Raw genomic sequence first — 18,233 nt, 5'->3', positions numbered from 1 at the left:
ATGAGGAACAACCTCATCAACGGGCGCAGCGAGCGATAAGCGGGATCAGTGTCTCTAGTCTAAAAAGACACTTACAATACTCAAAGGTTAATTTCTCAGCCAGCACGAGATCCATCTCCGCTACTCGTTTCAGCATTCACGAAATGTCTTCCCACTCAACCTCAACATCACCACTGCCTGAGGAACTTGTCTCAAGCCTGCTATCTACCATCGAGGATAGCATCATACCTCTGACGCGAAAAGGTGTCTCAAGTGGCTCGAAACTCTTCGGTGCGGCCATTTTATCCCGCAAAGATCTCACACCATACACTCTCGCTACAAACAACGAGCGCATTTCACCACTCTTACATGGCGAGATCAACTGCATCCAACAATTCTGCACCGTCGACTTCCCTGACCCATCAACGCGACCTCATCCCGCTAAAGACTGCATCTTTCTCGCTACACATGAACCATGTTCATTGTGTCTGAGTGGAATCACATGGGCGGGGTTCAACGAGTTCTATTACTTGTTCACGTACGAGGATAGTAGGGATCTCTTCGGAATACCATACGATATCGACATCCTACAAGAGGTGTTTCGGGTACAAGGACAGGGCGAGACTGAAGAGCAGGTACAAAGCAGGCAGCTTTACAATCGCAAGAACAAGTTCTTCACCGCGAAGAGCTTTGCCGATGTCGTTGGGGAGATTGAAGATGAGACCGAGAGGAGGCGGCTGCTGGGTGAGATCGACAGGGTCAAGAGTCTATACAACAGTCTGAGTGAGACTTATCAGAAAGGGAAGGAGGCGGGGGCAGAAAGTTCAAGTGTGTGGAAGTAGATCATGAAGCCCTTCTTTGGCACGGTCAATGTTCGGCGTTGGTAAACTTCAAGAGCGGCTTCGAGTTCCGCTTTCCAAGGTGTCGCGGTTAGCCCCGCATTTATCGATAACAAATTTCAGCTAGCTTCGACCCCTCGGAACGCGCCTGCGCGTGTGGTGTCAAACTTCAAGTGAAGAAGAATCTGACTCAACCAGAAATCAATTTTATCATCTTTAACTCTGGGTGCCGCGTCGTGTACTTTCGTCTCATCTTCCCTTTCTAGTCTTTCCGCCAGCCCGTTGCGCAATTTTCTGACAGTCCGCGACTGTCAACGAGGTCATCCGGAAAGGGTCGAAATTTTGGTGGGCGAATAAGGACCACAGCAACGCTGCGTCACCAATCTGCAGAAGCCGGTCGGGGCTTGACGGCACAGGTCGGAAAGATGGCGAACAGCCAACGAGAAGATAACACAATCTACCTCACAGAGAAAGAGGCGGAACGCATCCAGAACACCATCAAAGACCGGTTCAAAAAGTGCGAAGAGCAAAGCGGCAATGCAAAGGCCCCAAGAGACAAGTTGGCTGCTCACCAGGCTGCCACTGGTGCGGCTCTAATGGCAGATATGGGCGGTGCACCAGATCCAGACATGCTGCAAACCCAAGGAAAGACATCAACTACTATTCCAGTCATCGGAGTAGGCCGGCCGTATCCGCCATGCACAACTCCGCTGTCAGATCTTGAACCGATGAAGATGTCTGACCTCAAGATGGAGACACATCACCGAGGACGCAAATTGGTGGTCAAGCGAGGAAGCCCTGTAGTCACCCTCGTAGCGAGGTCCTGGACTATGGTTCAGAATGAAGATGGAACTGATGCAGAGCGTCTGGAGATCTTGCTGCATAAATCGCGCTATAACGAGGATGTACTGGAGTCGACCAAGCTCTTCATCATCAAAGAGCCATACTTCACTCTCACTGAACAGGGCGAACCTACACTACGCATCGACCATCCTTCAGACCTAGTCATTTGCCATGAAGAAGGCCCAAAGAGCTTCGAGGATGTCGCAGCAGCAGAAAAGGCAGCCACAAGATTTAAGACTCAAGGCAACAACGCACTGAAGAAGCAGGATCTGCCGTTGGCCCACGAGAAGTACACAGCAGGTCTAGCGATCGCAAAGCAAGACATCCTAGCAGAATCGAACCCCGATCTAGCCTGCGACATCTCCAGGAATCGCGCATACGTGAACTTGCTACTAGGCCGACTAGATGAAGTAAAGACAGACGCCCGCGCCTCATTGACGGGACGCGAGGATCAAAAGTCCAAAGAACTAGACAGCAAAGCATACTTCCGAGCAGGGTCAGCCGCGTACGCTCAAAGTCACTGGCAAGAAGCCAAACAGTTCTTCCTCGAGCAACAAAAGCTGACCCCCGACGACAAAGACGCCAAACTCCAACTCAAGAAAATCGAAGCCCGCCTCCGCGAAGAAGAAACAGGAGGCTACGACCTAATGAAGATCCGAACCAACCTCTCCAAAGCCCGCTCCCGAGTCGACGCCGGAAACTTCACCAAAAACACGCTCATCAAAGACAGTCCCGGAAAAGGCCGCGGCCTATACGCCACACGCGACCTCACCACCGGCGACATCGTAATGTGTGAAAAGGCCTTCTGCGTAGTCTGGGGCCACGAAGAAGACACTCTAACAGCCATGACGTACGACACGCGCGACGACCGGATCCGCGTCGCACCCGTCGGTCTCGCAAAAGCACTCGTCCAGAAATGTCTGAACCAGCCTTCTCAAACAGAAAAACTGATGGACCTTTTCGGCGACTATCAAGGCGAAGGCCCACAGATCTTCAGCAACGAAGACGGTGCTATTGTAGACGTCTTCCGCGTCCACGACATCATGTCGCGCAATGGTTTCGGTCCTGGTAGTCAATTCGGCGAGGAAAGTGCTAGGAACGCTAGCACGGGACTTTGGCGACACGCGGCTTATATCAACCATTCCTGTCTGTCCAACACCACGAAAGAATTTGCAGGCGATATGATAATCATCCGGGCGACTCAACATATCAAAGCCGGCGAGGAGATTTTCCATCCGTACGACGCGTCGCTTGATTACGAGACCAGGCAGGGGTTCTTGGAGAGGACATGGGGTTTCAGGTGTCAGTGTAAGTTGTGTGATGCGGAGAAAGAGGATGGCAAGGAGGTGAGGGATAAGCGGATGGAGTTGGTGGGGGAGGCGGATGCGTTTATTGATAAGACGCCTTGGGCGGGGGCGAAGAGACTGCAGTTGAGGAAGGCGCAGGGGATTCTGAGGGAGATGGATAAGACGTATGATGAGGGGAGGTGGGAGGGGTTGCCTAGGAGGCATACGGAGGGGATTAGGGCGTGGTTGGTTAGGGCTAGTCCGCGGTAGGATGTGTAGTATGGGGTTTGTTGCGAAGGGCGTGGTAGTTGATGAAGTGTGGATACATGGATTGGGATATCGCTAGTCCGAATTACAAACATATGAGCGAGCGTGTCTAATCACCAGCTACAACCCCTCTATCATTACAACAGAAAGCACGGGCAATCCAGTGCCAACAAAAGCCTCTCAAACCTTCGTCGACTTCGTCTCCATCATCTTCGGCTCCTCGTACGGCGGCGCTGATCCAGTCTCCTCACTGCCTATCCTCATAATGGCGTTCGTGTTGTCAATCGTCTCCAAAGGCGCAACTGGCTTGTCACCGAGAAGAACCTTCTCGGACGGGATAATCCAGTTGAACCAGGATGGCATCAGCAGACCTAGAACGATAGTTGGCAGCACGAGGTGCACGATGCTGAAGCCGTAGATCATGATGGGGTCGAACATGTGTTGTTGTGTGAACTTGGGGTAGGCGAAGGAGAGGACGATGGCGAGAATAGGGCCGGAGATGTACTGGGAGTTAAAAGAGTCAGCAATGTACTTGAATGCCGGGTTTGATGTCAATGTACCTTCATGATAACAGCCCAGTAAAAGGGGATGTTCCAGTTCTTTCCCACGCCAATAGTCACATTCATATCCCGTGTGAGCTGGTGTCCAGGGTAGAAAGCGACCCACCAGAAACGGCTCAAGAACTTGTTGTTACCGAAGAAGCGGGGGCCAGGAATAGCAGGGGTTCGGGCAGCGAAGAGCGCGATCAGACTGCTGACGATGAAGAAGGCGAAACCGACACCAGCACCGGTTCCGGGGGTTGATCCGTAGGCGACGCGAATGCCAAGACCCTGGGCGACGGCGAAACCGATGGTGAAGATGAGGTATCCCGGCCAACCGACTTGGTGGGCAACGTCGCGGCAGCGGTAGAGGGATGTTGCGGCGAAGGTCTCGCACCAGACTGTAAAGAAGAGGGCGACATCGTTGACGTAGGTGTCAACTGCATCGAGGGCCTGCAGTCCGAACTCGGTACAGTAGATGAGGGAGATGAGTGCGGAGATGACGGTGACAATGGTGCAGACGGCCCAGCGAGGAAGTTTGCGGCCCCAGTTCGTGTCCATGATGAGTGTTGTCATGACTTCGAGGAGGGAGAAGGCGGATGTCAGACCGAGGAGGAAGAGGGTGAAGACTATGAGGAACGATTAGCAAGTTGTCATTCGGGAGATGATATTTTGCAACTCACAAAAGACAACGGAGAAGAACGGAGCACCTGGCATCTGAGCAAGAGCCTCGGGGTAAGTGATGAATCCTGTAACGAAAGTACCGAGCTGTGTGCCGCTGGAGGGATCAATGCCTAGATAACCGACAACACCGAAGACGGAGAAAGCGGCGATAATCTCAACGGCGGAATTGCTGAAGCCGATGATAAGAGCATCTTGTACGGCGTTGGAGTGCGACGAGCAGTAAGACGCCCACGATGTGAAGTATCTAGACACACATCAGTATACTTCTTTTTCGAGATTTGTAGCCGAACATACCCAAAACCGACACCGATGGAGAAGAAGATCTGGCCAAAAGCTGCTTGCCAAATTTGAGGGCTCTCGAGGGCGCTGGTGCGCCATGTCGCGAAGTAAAGCTTGATACCTTCTCCAGCATTGGGCAGCGAGACTCCGCGGCCGATGAGGATAATGATCAGGACGAGCGGGAGACCCATAGTAACGTAAATGACACGTCCAGTCATACCAACACCCCTGAAGACGCACAACCAGGTGACGAACCATGTGAAGATGGCCCATCCTGCGGTTTCCCCTAGCATACCAGTTCCGACGTATTGAGTGTACGAGGCGACGCTACCATCGGGGTTGAGACTACCCGTGGAAGCCGCGGCCGTGTTAGCAACGATGACGTTCGCGAAGTACTCCTCGAGGTCCTGGCCTTTCCATGGCAGAGGGCTTTGGAAACTGCGGGAGAAGTACTTCATGATCCATGCTAGGAGGGGCACGTAGTAGGTAACCACGACATACTTTAGAATTGCGAAGTCAGTGTATGTTTCTCACCATTGCAAGTCAATTCCACTTACGCCGTTGAAGACGACCGCTAGACCAATACCCTTAGCGCGCTTGTTGTTGCTGTGCCACGCGAGAACTGGGCCACCACGGTAAACGCTACCGAGTGCGATCTCAAGGACCAGGACCGGCAAAGCGACGAAAAATAGGGCGATGAAGTAGGGGATGAAGAATTGGAGACCGTAGTTGTTGTACACGACCGATGGGAAGCGTAGCAGGTTACCAAGACCAACAGCACCGCCCATGGCGCAGAGGACGAACTGGATGCGGTTCGAGAACATGTCGCGTCCATCTTCGCTCTTCTTCGCCGCTGGCGAGAGCTTCATGAGGATATTCTTGATTGCAGCCATCTTAACGACTGGGGGTAGTAGGTAGAGAACGAGAGAAAAGGAGTTTGTCGCTCCCGACAGAGTGACGGGGTCAATTCACGACCGTGTAAAGGCGAGTTGCGGAGACGAACGTGAAAGTCGAACCATAAGATTTGCGCAGTGAGATCCCGGTATATAGAGTCCTACAATCTGACTGTCGTGCCACATATCCTATCTCTCCAAGCATGTGCCCAGCCCAAGCAATCGCCCACCTTCCTTCTACAAACAGCACTAGTAGTGTGGCGCTCGCATCCAAGGCTTCCCCAGATCCTGCGCAGAGGCTCAGCTAGCTTGGGCGTACCCTACTGCTCGGGTACAACGGGTCTTGGGTGATCAACAGCTCTACATTGGTTGGTTCGCTCCATCCTGAGCGCTCAACACCATTGCCGATGCCGTACCAGGCGTGCATGTATCTCGGACATGGCGCTGAACCTGTGTTGGCGCGTCAGCCACGGGGGGGAGTGAGATATCGTCTGGTCAGTCCAGTCGGTCTTGGGTTCTAGTGTATTGATCTTGGCGCGCGGTAAAGCTTGCGCACGCGACAGAACTCGACGCATCCAGATCTGGGGTAATGCTCGGAATCCGTCTATGGATTACGAGTGGGACCAGAGTTGGCCGTCAGCCACGAGGGGTCCGATACGTCTTGGTGCCTAAGCACGATGGCCTCGGCGTGCGTTTGTGGTCACACACGTGACCCATCGGGACGCATCTACATCAGTAATTGTTGTATCGTTCAGGTGTCTTTTGGCGACACGCGTCCGATGGACAACGGGCCACCAGGCTCAAATACTCCCATTCAAGTTCCTCGCCTACATGGACAGGTTCTCGGTCAGCCAGCTGGGAGTAAGGTTACGCCGAGTGATTGCTATCAGTCAGAGGGCGTCCGGCTATGCGGCACTCACTTGGCCTTGGCGGCTTGGATGCCCAGTGATCTGGGTCGGGCGTACAGTCAATCCCACGATTCTATGTGTTGGTATGACCCTCTCATGATTGAGTGAGAAGGTGTTGGCGTTGGTAATGATGATAGGGACTCCGGTCGCTTGGCTATGGTCGCAATTCGGCGGTTATCTGCGGCATGGTGGTGGTTTTGGCAAAGCGTCGCTCCTTGTGAACGTCTTCTAGAAGCAAGAGTGGTCTACGAGGGGTCCTAAGTTGTCTTGGTGTTGTGTGCCTCCTCTTGCTGCATTGCGCTAATCAGGTGCCGCCTCGTGGCTGGGTGTTTGGAAGGGCCGTAGAAGAGGCAGCATCGTGCCTACCTAAGTAACTTTGGATACGTCGCGTCAATCAGAGGTGATCTGGACGAACAAGCTGTTTCAAATGCGAAGAGCCGCGAAACTGTGAAAGTTAGGGGTATTGCCATTTGTTTTATAGTATGGACCTTGATGGATCACTCGTAGGGCGCGTGGACGGGAGTGGAGGCTAGCGCCGTTTTCGGGGATGTCGGACCCGTCTCGGAATGATCGTGCGGCGGAGAACTTCACGACCACATGTTCTCAAACCTACCTGTTACAGAGATATGGCGTATTTGGATATAGTGGTAGACGAGTCGCACCTCATTTCGTTGCTGGAGATGGGTTTGACACTACCGCTCATGCTCTATTCCAAAGAAACGCGCGTGGACAGCGTAACAGTAATGAGATAAACTTGGTATCGAGACTACGGGAATGAAGGAGGAAGCCATCCTCGTGAAAATGAGAAGAACTGTGTAAGAGATCGTTTCGGTCGTTACCCACACTCAATCACACCTCAAACTCCAAACCCCAACTCTCTCAACCCCATCACCACCCTACCACCAGCCTCCTCCACACCCTCCCACAACCCCCTCAATCCCTCATCACTATCTCCCAACACCGGATCCTTCTCCGGCATGCCTACTTTCCACACTTCTCCCTCTTTCCCGTCATGCTCACCCCCAACAGCGAAGTCCCAAACTCCGCCATAAGGATACGCACCCATCATCATGAACTTCCCGCCGCTGACATCCACACTCTCAAAAAACCTCCTCCTCTCCGCCTCCTTCTCCTCATCAACCTCCGCCGCCCTCCCCTCCTCTACATCCTTCGGTTGGTGGAACGCCAATTCCTCGTTCCGTGGTCGCGGCAAAAAGGTTTTGTGGCTAACCCCCGCTGGGATGATGAAGACATCGCCCAGTTCCGCTTTGATATCCACGCCACCAACCTCTCCATCTCCTCTGTCACCCGGTTCGTATTTCCCCTGCGACCAGGACGGGGAGTCAGCGACGCCGAAACGGATCCATGCGCCTTCGCCTGAGATAACGGTCATGGCTTCGTGGGTAGTGGAGTGGTAGTGCGATTGTATGTCCATTCCGTACTGCGCTATCCATTGTGTTTGCCAGCCATTCGATGCATAAAGGTCGAGAATCTCTCTTGTTTTGAAGTGCGGTGAGGTCACCATATCATAGAGAAGACCGGGATAGTGGAGCAGCGGGTATGGTGAGTTAGGAATGAGGGCTGTAGGAGGAAGTTTGTATTCGTGGACTTTTGTCGCCATTGTAGGATCCGGACGAGGTAATCTTGAGTATTTGGGTTTGATGTGGAAGATCCCGCAGGTCAAACGAGACAGGAAATTTCTGAAACGCCCCATCGGATTAGTCGCGACGGGAGTAACCGTCGAAGTTTGGTACGGTGAGGGGCGGGGTTGAGTTTGTTGGTAACCTTGGAAGGAGTGGGGTATACTAACGGATATACACATGGGGAATGGCTTGCCCGAATAGGAAGTAGCAGCGCGGGGTTCCACGTCAGGACTATTAATGGGATGAGAACCGAAGTATCTGCACCTTTGTATTTGTAATGTGCCTACGCCGGACACCTGCAGTTTCGCGATATTAGTTTTACCCAAGATCCTTCGGTTGCTTTAGCTAGCTTGGAGTGCTGGTGCAATCGAATGGCAAAGTTACGATTTCGTGTGCAGGGAAGGCTCAAGCACTTCAGACCTAAACTTGACTCAATTTTGGCAACTTACACGGTGCCTTGGATTTCTTCCGACGACCCGTCCGCGGAGCTAAAGAGGTGCAGCTTCAGTGCGGGTGTACTTATCCCTTGCGCAATGCTTATCTGGCGGAAGAGTACATACTGAAAGACATAGAGAGGTTCCTGCCCAAATACGCGCCTGATCTCATACGCTCCTACTCCTTCACGACGACTTTAACCTAATTCAGAGGTACTGACATCTTGGCATGCATCGGACGGCCGGGAGCAGAGCTTAATTGGCCAATGAGAAGCCGTGTGTTCTAACGTCGAAAGCCTTAGACGGGTTGCAATATGCAGCTAAAGCTGCGATCAATACATCTCGGTCTCGTGCAATATACACGTATCGACATTGGGCGCACGTTTTAACATCCCCTTGTGACGAACCACTCACCCTCGCTATCGAACACCCGACCCTTTGCACATTCATCGACTCCTTACTTTGCGCCTCCGAAGCTCCGAATCCCTTCCATCAGTTCCGCTCCGCATCCCGCATCTATCCAAAGTGAGTCGAAATGTCTACACTGCCGATGGCATGGCGAGATAACATGTTTCCTTGTATCCACGGCTAGCTTGTCACTGTTGCATTCCTTTTCATGGAAAATATATTCAGAACCTTGACTTGGCCCCTCTTGTGTCCGCTTAACGTGTCCGTCATGAATGGCCGTCTTCCCACCTCACATGATGCCCAACTCCCCAAAACCCTTGAGAACCTCTTTGTCCACTCGGCTCAACCACTCTTCCTGGAAGGCTTGTTCACCACCCACTTGTTGGATGACCTGTTGGAGATGTTCCCTAACGAACGCAACGAGATTGATCTGATGCACAGGATCGGTATAGATGAGTTCGCGCTTGCGGATATCCTCCGGTGCCTCAGGTTCGGTGGGGTGGTAAGGTTCTGGAGGCCAGAATAGGGAACTAGAAAGAGACATCAGTATGGTCACGAAAATAATGGTAAATGGGTATACGTACTCTTGACTCCGATCATCCATGCCATCCAGCAACTCCCCAAGTACATCCGTCCATATTCCTACCAGCGACTGCAGCCTGCCCAACATCCAAGGCTGTGCTCCTTCTAAGAAACGTGTGAGAACAAGGCACATGAGTTTCTTGTTTGGCGCATCGCCAATGTTCTCGATATGGCCAAACCACTCTTCCAATAACCAATCTAGAGTCTTCTCTAGACCTTCACTTGATAATGCGGAGAGGGCTTCGAGGAGTACAGAAGGTGAAGCCATGCCGATACGTGCTAGCACAGTGAAGTAGTCGGTTTCGACAACCCCATCAACAGCCCGGGAAGGGAGTTCGCGGTAAGGGCCGTGGGATTGATGGTGGGTCCATGCGCCGTGGAGACCCTCCAAAACCTTTGCTAGGAACCCGGAAGAGATCAAATCGCTAGTCAGAACCTTGACAGCGTTCTCGCCACCTACACCTTCCGCACCTCGAATGATGCATGTCACGAGATGTGTCATTATGCCATTCGCTTCGGGTTTCAAGTTGCCTAGGAGCTCGGCGAGGGCTTGGAGGATCGCGGGACGGAAAGAGTCTGCCAGGACGGCGGAGGGCGCAAGAAGCAGGTATGCTTCTGTGATCTCGATGGCTTTTCGCAGGGTCTCGTTGTCCATGGAGAACAGAGGTAGCAGATATTGAATTAGGTTGAGCAATTCAGGTGGTGTAGGCTCTGGAGCTGATGGTGTTTGTGCAATGATAGAGGCCCATAGATCGAGTGCATCTTCAAGGAGGTAGACCTGGGTTTCTGAGCCAGGCTCGATAGCGCTCTGGATAATGGGTAAGAATGAGACATGGAAAGAACGTGACTCGGCCTTCATGGCGTTCGTTAGACGAGCCAGGAGTGTGAGAATCGCCTGCTTCATGAGATGCTCTTCGCCAGACTGCTCCCACAGCGGTGGGAGGAGAGCGATGATGCTGTTGGCGTATGGGGTGATCTGCATCCAGTTAGTCTCAATACTTCAAGCGTCTCCATCTCCGACTTACATGATGCTCTAACCTGTATACAACAAGACTAATGGTGTTTAGCAGTGCCATCTTCGTTTCTGGAAGTTCCACCTCTTGGACCAGTGCCATCAGCCTATCGAGCATAAGCTGCGAGTACGGCAGGAATGCATCTGCCTGGAACTCCCACTCGTCGGCGACGGCGTGGAATTTCCTTCCCGCAGTTATTCGTACCACTTGATCGTTCATTGGATCGCTCTTATCGAGGAGATGCTGGAAGATCTGGTAGACGATAGGCTTCTTCTCCTTGGCCATCTTAATAGTTATCCACTGGGAGATGATAATGGCGATGCGGCGACGAATGATATTGAAGCCCGGTGTCTGCTTCGCTGCCTCGACGACCAACGTCTTTTCAAGGAAGGTGTCGAAGTCAAGTTGATCGTGCAGGATATCAGCCGCAAGACCAACGGCAGTGTAAACGGAGTCCTTGAAAAGGATGTCTTCGTTTTCCGGTGCTATAAAACATCAGCGAGGGTCATCTTCTGCTAAAGTGAGTACTCACTCGCAACTGTGTAGAAGACTTGGAGCAGAGGCTGAATGATCAAATTCTTGAAATTCTTTGCGAGGTCTAGGAACAGCTTCTCGGCACAGGGTCGGATCGCAAATTCCCAGTCCTCTGCTCCCTCTTCCATCTTCTCCCACTCGTCGGGCTCTTCCTCCCACATACGGAGGTCGCTGGGCCTGAAGACGAAGAAGCGCTGGACAAGTGCTGAGATCATTTCACGAACGAGGTCGTCAGTGAGCAGATCTGTCTTGATCTTGTGCGTGGCCGCATTTTTCTCATCCTTTTCCTGCTGGTGCTTGAAGCGGAAAGTCTGGGTAGGGAAGAAGACCATCTTCACGCATGCACGAATCAACAGCAAGCCTTTGAGACCTAGACGCTCGAGGATGGGTGCTTCATCTTCAGCATCGCCATCAGTACCGATTTTGGCGCCTTCGATAGACTTTGAGCCCCACTGCTCACCTAGTCGCGAGATGAGGCTCCAGTAGTCGCGCGCAAGCTCTATGGAATTGGGTAAAAGGACGAAATCTGCTGGGTGAGTCGTGGCCATGTTGAGGTGCAACTTCGAAAGCTGCATCAAGTGCCTGCCTACCTTCTTCTGAACTTCGCCTGCAAGTGGTGAGTTCTCCGGTATCACGTATTGTAAGAACTCTCCGAGATGAGTGCGGGTCAGTGTCCAGAACTCCTGAACGTCCTTGTCTCTGCCTGGGAACTCGTAGCCAGCGATTATAAGTCTCCGCATAGTTTTGATAGCAAGCAGACTGTTGTCGATACTCTCAAGCGCACCGCCTTCGTCGTCTCCGCCATCGCGAAAGAAGGCTTGCCATGTTTGTACCTTGTTCACATAGATTGTACCAAGTACGTTGAAGATCTCCGGCGCGACGGTCTGTAGGCTCTGCCGTGTTCGTAGAAGTCTTCCAGTTGACAGTTCCTTGACGATGTATAGCAAGACGAGAAGGGCGCGAGGGAGTTGTAAGCGGTAGGCGTTCGGATCGGTCGAGGTGCGAAGGACGTGGAGTAGCTGTTGGAATAGATCTGGCCTAGAAAGTGTTAGAGCATGCAGGTATATGTTGAGTTGGACTGACCAGTCATTTGGGAACTCGAATCGGACGATCTTAGCGACGACGAGAGCATTCTGTAGGGCCAGGCGATGGTCGGCTTCGTTGACGGCGCTTTCGAGTAGACGAGCCCGTATGATAGCCTTGTCTTCTTTGCTTACAGCACTGCAGTCACGTAAGCCTATGCATCTCTGCGGCTTTATGTGGAGGCGTACTTGGTGGCAGTCTTGCGCCAGTACTTGTCGATGCCGTTCTTGAGCTGGATGACGGCGAGGTAGCGAACTTCGAGGGGGAGAGATTGGTCAAGGAACACCGTCTACTAGTGTCAGTCCGGTACAGTTCAGGGAGCTAAGATATGCATACCTGCAGCAGAGGATAGAAACCCGCGGCTTTCTCCCATTGCTGGAGTTGCTTGGTGCCCGTCTGTACTTGTGTTTGGTCTGCTGAAGACGCTGATCGCAGGACGTGGAACAAGATGCTCTCCGTCAGAGGATTCGCCTCCGCCGGCGCCTCGATACTAAATTCTGTGTTCATGCTGTGAATGTTGACGGTCAACTATTGCGGTAGTGGGGCAGCCGCAAGTAGGTGAACTTTTGGATATGGCAGGAACAGGCAAGTAGTTGGGCGGAAGCGGCTCACGGCTCAGGCGGAATGTTCAGTCTATGGAGCCTGCTCACCCAGGCTGCGATCAGGATGCGGCAAGTCTTGTCTGGGAAGTCTATCTTGGTGTTTGGAAACAAATTCGAGAAGCTCCCCGCCTGACAGCTCGGACCTCCGAGACACGAGACAGTGATTCTGGGGCACCGTGTTGGCAGTTGACATATACTGCGCATAGGATGATCCAGTGTGTGTCATTTGCCTAGCGTGTACTTGAATATGGTCTCTCCACAGAAGCACTGTCATGGGCGTGTCTGAACATGGCCCCGGCGTGTCTGGAGAAGGCGTCGCGCGCATCGGCTACTCCCACGCCTTCCCCAGCCAACCTCGGTCCGTCGCAACTCGAGCCTCGTCTCCCCATCACGCTGTCACGTTGCAGCCCCATCGCGCGCCATCGCCAACCACGCCCGTAACGTCAACCCTCCCAATGCGCCCAAATGCCCTCCGCAGACTTCGCCGCCGCCCAGCAACGCATCGCAGCCCGCCGCGCTCAACGCGCCCTTCAGCAGCGCAATCACCATGAGCCGCCGCCATCAACCGCACAACGCGCCCTCTCGCGTCTGCCCTTCCCCTTCAGCAGCGTCTCCTCGACCGGATTCAGCGTCTGGGACGCGATAAAAGGCCGGTCGGGCACACGGCCAGAGTTCCGCGTCGGCCAAGTCGATGCCGAACTCCTCGATGAGGAACTCCTTACCCTGATGAAGGGTCAAGTCGGCGAGGGCCTGAAGTACTTTGGGAGCCATATCACAGACCATTACTCAGCCGAGATATTGCTGGCATTGAGGGCTGTACTGTGGAAACTGAGCATTTGGGACCAGAACGCGAGTTATGGCGCGCATCTACAGGGGCTGCGGTACACGGATGCGCGGAGTAGTGCGCCGAATCGCCCACCACCTAAGCCGTGGCAGAAGATTGCATATGGGGCTGTCACAGTGGGAGGGCGATACGCGTGGACGAAATGGGAAGAGTACCTTCTATCCGCTTCAGAAGACTACACCCGACCCGAGAGCGCGCGATTGAAAGTCCTAGGACGATTGAGCGAACTGGCAGGAAACGCACACGACGTCTTTGGCCTCGCCAGTTTCCTCGTCTTCCTCGTCGACGGCCGGTACAGAACGATAACCGACCGCCTCCTCCGTCTACGCCTGACACCAACCTCGCACTCCACATCACGCGAAGTCAGCTTCGAGTACCTCAACCGCCAACTCGTCTGGCACGCCTTCACCGAGTTCCTCCTCTTCCTCCTCCCCCTCGTCGGCATCTCGCGCTGGCGCCGCATCCTAAGCCGCACACTCAAGAAGCTACGCACGACCGTCCTCTCCCTTCTCGGCCGCTCGAAACCCGCCAACGACGAAGACGACGAGGAGAGCAAAGCAGCCGGCGAACTCGGTTTCCTACCGGAACGCACCTGCGCAATCTGCTACCGCGACCAAAACCCCACAACCACCACCGAAGCCGACATCCTCACCTCCTCGGCTGGCGGCGGCGGCGTCGTCGGCTCCGCAACAACCGACATCACCAACCCCTACGAAACCATCCCGTGCGGCTGCATATACTGCTTCGCCTGCATCGCGCAACGCATCGCAAACGAAGAAGGCGAAGGCTGGACCTGTCTCCGCTGTGGCGAGACAGTCAAGGAATGCAAGCCCTGGAACGGCGATGTCATTGAAGAGCAGCCCCGTCGCGTTGAGCATACCGAAGTGCACGAACGGCCCAGCACAGCCAAGTCTGTTGGTTTCGCTACTGCTGGCGATGAGTTGGATGAGAAGGCGCTGCTGAGGGAAGTCGATCCTATGCCGGAGATGGAAGACGCCGCGGATACAACGCAAGAGGATGAGGAGGGTATCACGGGCACGACGCACACGCGCGGTCTGGATCTCGGAGAATCGTTGTTCACGGAGAGTTCGGAGTGGGCGCGTGCTAGTGAGGATCGAAGCAGCGACGATGAGCGGAGTGAGGAATACACTGAAGATAGTGAAGAGGAAGAGGAGGGTGATCAGTCGGGCTTTTACGACCGACGATAAGGTTTGGAAGAATTGGTTTGGCTGGACTGGGGCGGGGCTACACGATTGTTGTATAATTACTGGATGCGTTGAATTGCAAGATACCCTGATTTCTCAAGCTTGGTTCGTTCCATTGTGCTATGCTATCAAGTGTCGTTGAGCTATCTGAGACCAGTCCATTGTTGATTCCGACTTTTTGATCTCAATCGTTTGATGAGGTGATCGCTCATAGCTAGATATCACATGCAAAGCCAGAGTCTTTCGCGCCGCAACGCCTTGATTGATGCGGTCCGTCCTGCGTCGTGTAGCATCTGTCGGCTGTTGCCCTTGCGCTGGCCTCAAGGCTCCACAGCATAAATGCCAACGTGCATAGTCGCAACTTGGCCTTCTCTCGTTATACACAGCAAACCGCCCATTATCTTATCATGTCCGCATGAAATCCGCAAACCTCGGCAGCGCTGCCATCTTCTCTTCGGGACTCGTTGTCTCGGCGAAGAAGATGAGGCGCTGGTTCTTGTCCTTTTTGCTCTTCTTCTCTTCTTTTGGCGCGGCCTCTTTGGTCACTTCGTTGATCAAATCGTCGACAGAGTTGGATATGTCGCCGTTCTGGCCCGGCGGGTATGCACCAGGTGGTGGAGCACCGAAACCAGGTCGAGGAGGTAACGCGCCAGGTTGGCCGGGTATGCTGCCAGGCCGTGGGGGCATGCCACCGTTGGCGGGCGAAAAGGGTTGCGGGACGCCTTGAGGAGGGTATGCGGGCGCACCGGGTGGGAAGGCCACGGGAGCGCCAGGGGGGGGTACGCCGTACGGTGTCTGAGCAACTGGTGGTGTCTGTGGATATGTCAGTCCCGTATCCTTTCCGTGTCCAGAATCTCGAATACATACAGCAGTTTGTACTGGCTCCACAGGCGCGGGTAGAACGCCGTTCTTTCGATCTTCCCTGAACTGGGCCGCCCTCTTCTCAATCTCCTCCAGACTCTCGTTGATCTTCGGTCTCTTATTCGGCGCAGCTTGGCCGTTGACGTACGCTCCACGCATGGGGTTACCGGTAATTCGTGCGCGCTCTTGCTCCTCGGCGAAATGTGCTTGTGTGACTTGCTGGTTGTGCTGGTCTATTATCTCGGCGGGGACACCTTCCATACCGAAGATCTCCAACTCGAGACCTTGACGGCCGGGATTGGCATTTTCAACGTGGGTGAGCGTCTCCTTGTGGACTTGGTTCATGTGCACGGAGAGACCTGAGAAGCTGTTAGCATTGCAGATCCAGTGCGCGGAGTTGATTCGAGCGGTGCGTACCTCCGGCAGTATTTAACCGTCTTCCACAGCGGTCGCATTTGAAATGTTTGGCCTTTTGGTGAGAGATGAGAATCTTCAGGTCGTCGAAGTCGCGCTCGCAGTAGTAACACCATGGTCGCTGCAGATGTCAGTATGGGCGCTGTATGCGATTTGGATGCGCATATCGTACCTCGAGCTTCTGGTTCAAATCCGGATATCTTCTGCGTTTCTTCGTCATGTTTGCGATTGGTAGGAGGCAAGTGGGGAAGGCGTGGTCGCGCTCGCGGTCGGTCGAAGTGAAGCTCAGGGCTCGCGGTTCCTCGAGAGCTAGCCTAGCGCGGTGGTCCATGCGGCGAACATCTCAACTTTTCTTCCCGTTCACCCACTTTCACCTACAACATCACAATGACAGACATCGTCAGCCTCTGATACGAGGACAAATCGATATCGCCCAACGTCGTTGTATTACACATATCCATTGTAGGACGCAACCCGCACACCAGCCACTTGAGTCTCCGACACTTTTACGAGTCCCTTTCGGGGGAGCATCCCACAGCTTTGCGTCTTGCTCAGCTGTGGTGTATGCGGCTGTACTTCAGTATGTGCATTCTTCGTCTGACGAAGTCCGTTGCAAGAACAAATACAAAGGTCCTTCATAGTTCACACTTCCTCGCTCTTCGGAGAAATCCTACGAAGAGTGTGACTCCTTGGCTACCTACATATCTGCTTGCTCCACCAGAGCCATCAGGCTGAAGTTGGGGTTCTCGTCTTCGCTTGCCATCATACCGCGAATAACGCCAAGGCATTTCTCAGTTAGAACGTCTTCATCTGTTGTGAGCGGCCCAAGGTCTATTGGACGCTTGCGGTCGCCGTCAAGTTGGTATAGATGGTTGTCTTCGGACGACTTGACAAAGGCGATGTAATGGTAGTCCACCTCGTCTTCCGCGTTGAGGGGCGCTTCAGTATCTCCCATGCTTGCTACTCCAGCATATGCCCGTTCGAGCCCGTCGTTCTTTTCCAATGCCTTCGCCAGCTCGTCTGAATCTGGCGTCAGACTGGAGTCCAACAATTGAGCAACGATCGAGTCACTGTCTGACCGATGTCAGTAGTATTTTCCATTGGGGTCATGGCTATCATACTAATATCTCGTCGTGCCTCGCCATTACACACGGCATGCAAGATCGCATACAGACCGCATGCATTGTTGATGGTCTGCTTAAAGAAGATCACGTCACCAGCACCTCCAGAGCTTCGAAACTCCTCAAGCGTAGCGTCCTCGTCCTGAACACGCTTTTCATAATCGTCTGTCGTCGGAAACACCAGTATCAACGCAAAGGCGGGACGCGGAAGAAAGCCAAGCAGTTCTGGGTCTTCCAAAGAGAGCACATCCTCGAAGACCAATGAGGTGGATAGGCCGAGCTTATGCGCGAGCTCGGTGAAGACGTCTGGATTTGACTCGAGAGGAATGAAGTGCTTGGTATATGCCGGTACGCATGCTTGGTCTGCAGTGGTCATTGTTGGTAAATACGTGTTGATGTGGTTTTCCTACTGTCATGTCAGATGTACTTGCCGCTTGGGAGTCGAAGCTGAGCACCGCGTCTGCTTCGTTGGCTTCTGCGCTAACCGCTTTAGGTCATGTCATCGTAAACCTTCAATCGTACAGGAAAACGTAGCTTAGTGGCGCAGCTATCAACATCATGGCCGAACTCTTTGGATGTACGTAATAGTGGACGTTAGAGTCTCCCAATGCAATGAGACCAGCGGTTGACTACGCTGCCGTACACGAGTCCACGATCTCATAGCTAGCGTTGTGCGTGCTAGCACCGATATATCAATGGAGAGATATCCGATCTGTCGAACCGTGGCTGTGTAGTACATGCATGAGTTTACCGCCGTTGTGGTGAGGCGATTTGTAGCACCCGAACAACACCGACTGTTCATCTTCGAGTAAGAAGGATGACTGGCCCGCAATGAAACACTAAGCCCTACTAGCGACTGAATCAAGAGATGGTCTTGGTCGATTGGTCGTGTGCATTCGTGGATAAGATCGAGATAGTGGATAAAAAGAAAGAAGACACAGTAAGTTGATCATACAGTTTCATACTCAAGAC

At 53.3% G+C, this 18,233-nt stretch overlaps 7 protein-coding genes across 7 annotated transcripts; 2 read left to right on the top strand and 5 right to left on the bottom strand.

Annotated features, from left to right (window-relative positions):
• Positions 1 to 143: 143 nt before the first annotated feature.
• J4E79_005871 (uncharacterized protein) lies at positions 144 to 3,217 on the top strand (the record flags this gene model as incomplete). Its single annotated transcript, XM_049354748.1, has 2 exons — positions 144 to 807; positions 1,209 to 3,217. 2 exons carry the CDS (start codon positions 144 to 146, stop codon positions 3,215 to 3,217), a joined length of 2,673 nt encoding a protein of 890 aa, XP_049210871.1.
• A 177-nt stretch (positions 3,218 to 3,394) lies between these two features.
• J4E79_005870 (uncharacterized protein) lies at positions 3,395 to 5,609 on the bottom strand (the record flags this gene model as incomplete). The annotated part of the gene is made up of 5 exons (XM_049354747.1): positions 3,395 to 3,718; positions 3,775 to 4,382; positions 4,437 to 4,681; positions 4,732 to 5,216; positions 5,274 to 5,609. 5 exons carry the CDS (start codon positions 5,607 to 5,609, stop codon positions 3,395 to 3,397), a joined length of 1,998 nt encoding a protein of 665 aa, XP_049210870.1.
• Positions 5,610 to 7,464: 1,855 nt separating this feature from the next.
• On the bottom strand, positions 7,465 to 8,138 carry J4E79_005869 (uncharacterized protein; the record flags this gene model as incomplete). The annotated part of the gene is made up of 2 exons (XM_049354746.1): positions 7,465 to 7,484; positions 7,538 to 8,138. 2 exons carry the CDS (start codon positions 8,136 to 8,138, stop codon positions 7,465 to 7,467), a joined length of 621 nt encoding a protein of 206 aa, XP_049210869.1.
• Positions 8,139 to 9,291: 1,153 nt separating this feature from the next.
• J4E79_005868 (uncharacterized protein) lies at positions 9,292 to 12,721 on the bottom strand (the record flags this gene model as incomplete). Its single annotated transcript, XM_049354745.1, has 7 exons — positions 9,292 to 9,532; positions 9,587 to 10,560; positions 10,610 to 11,082; positions 11,130 to 12,169; positions 12,215 to 12,352; positions 12,403 to 12,503; positions 12,551 to 12,721. The coding sequence occupies 7 exons, from the start codon at positions 12,719 to 12,721 to the stop codon at positions 9,292 to 9,294; spliced, it is 3,138 nt and encodes a 1,045-aa protein (XP_049210868.1).
• A 560-nt stretch (positions 12,722 to 13,281) lies between these two features.
• On the top strand, positions 13,282 to 14,868 carry J4E79_005867 (uncharacterized protein; the record flags this gene model as incomplete). The annotated part of the gene is made up of 1 exon (XM_049354744.1): positions 13,282 to 14,868. One exon carries the CDS (start codon positions 13,282 to 13,284, stop codon positions 14,866 to 14,868), a length of 1,587 nt encoding a protein of 528 aa, XP_049210867.1.
• Positions 14,869 to 15,270: 402 nt separating this feature from the next.
• J4E79_005866 (uncharacterized protein) lies at positions 15,271 to 16,360 on the bottom strand (the record flags this gene model as incomplete). The annotated part of the gene is made up of 4 exons (XM_049354743.1): positions 15,271 to 15,678; positions 15,733 to 16,085; positions 16,144 to 16,261; positions 16,313 to 16,360. 4 exons carry the CDS (start codon positions 16,358 to 16,360, stop codon positions 15,271 to 15,273), a joined length of 927 nt encoding a protein of 308 aa, XP_049210866.1.
• A 477-nt stretch (positions 16,361 to 16,837) lies between these two features.
• Positions 16,838 to 17,637, bottom strand: J4E79_005865 (uncharacterized protein; the record flags this gene model as incomplete). The annotated part of the gene is made up of 2 exons (XM_049354742.1): positions 16,838 to 17,214; positions 17,262 to 17,637. The coding sequence occupies 2 exons, from the start codon at positions 17,635 to 17,637 to the stop codon at positions 16,838 to 16,840; spliced, it is 753 nt and encodes a 250-aa protein (XP_049210865.1).
• Between the last annotated feature and the right edge of the window lie 596 nt (positions 17,638 to 18,233).

The sequence above is a fragment of the Alternaria viburni genome (assembly GCF_023758015.1).
Source record: "Alternaria viburni strain BMP 2772 chromosome Unknown scaffold_11, whole genome shotgun sequence".
Lineage (NCBI taxonomy): Eukaryota > Fungi > Ascomycota > Dothideomycetes > Pleosporales > Pleosporaceae > Alternaria > Alternaria viburni.
Note: the sequence above shows the minus strand (reverse complement) of the source record. Positions and strands in the feature narration are given on the sequence as shown.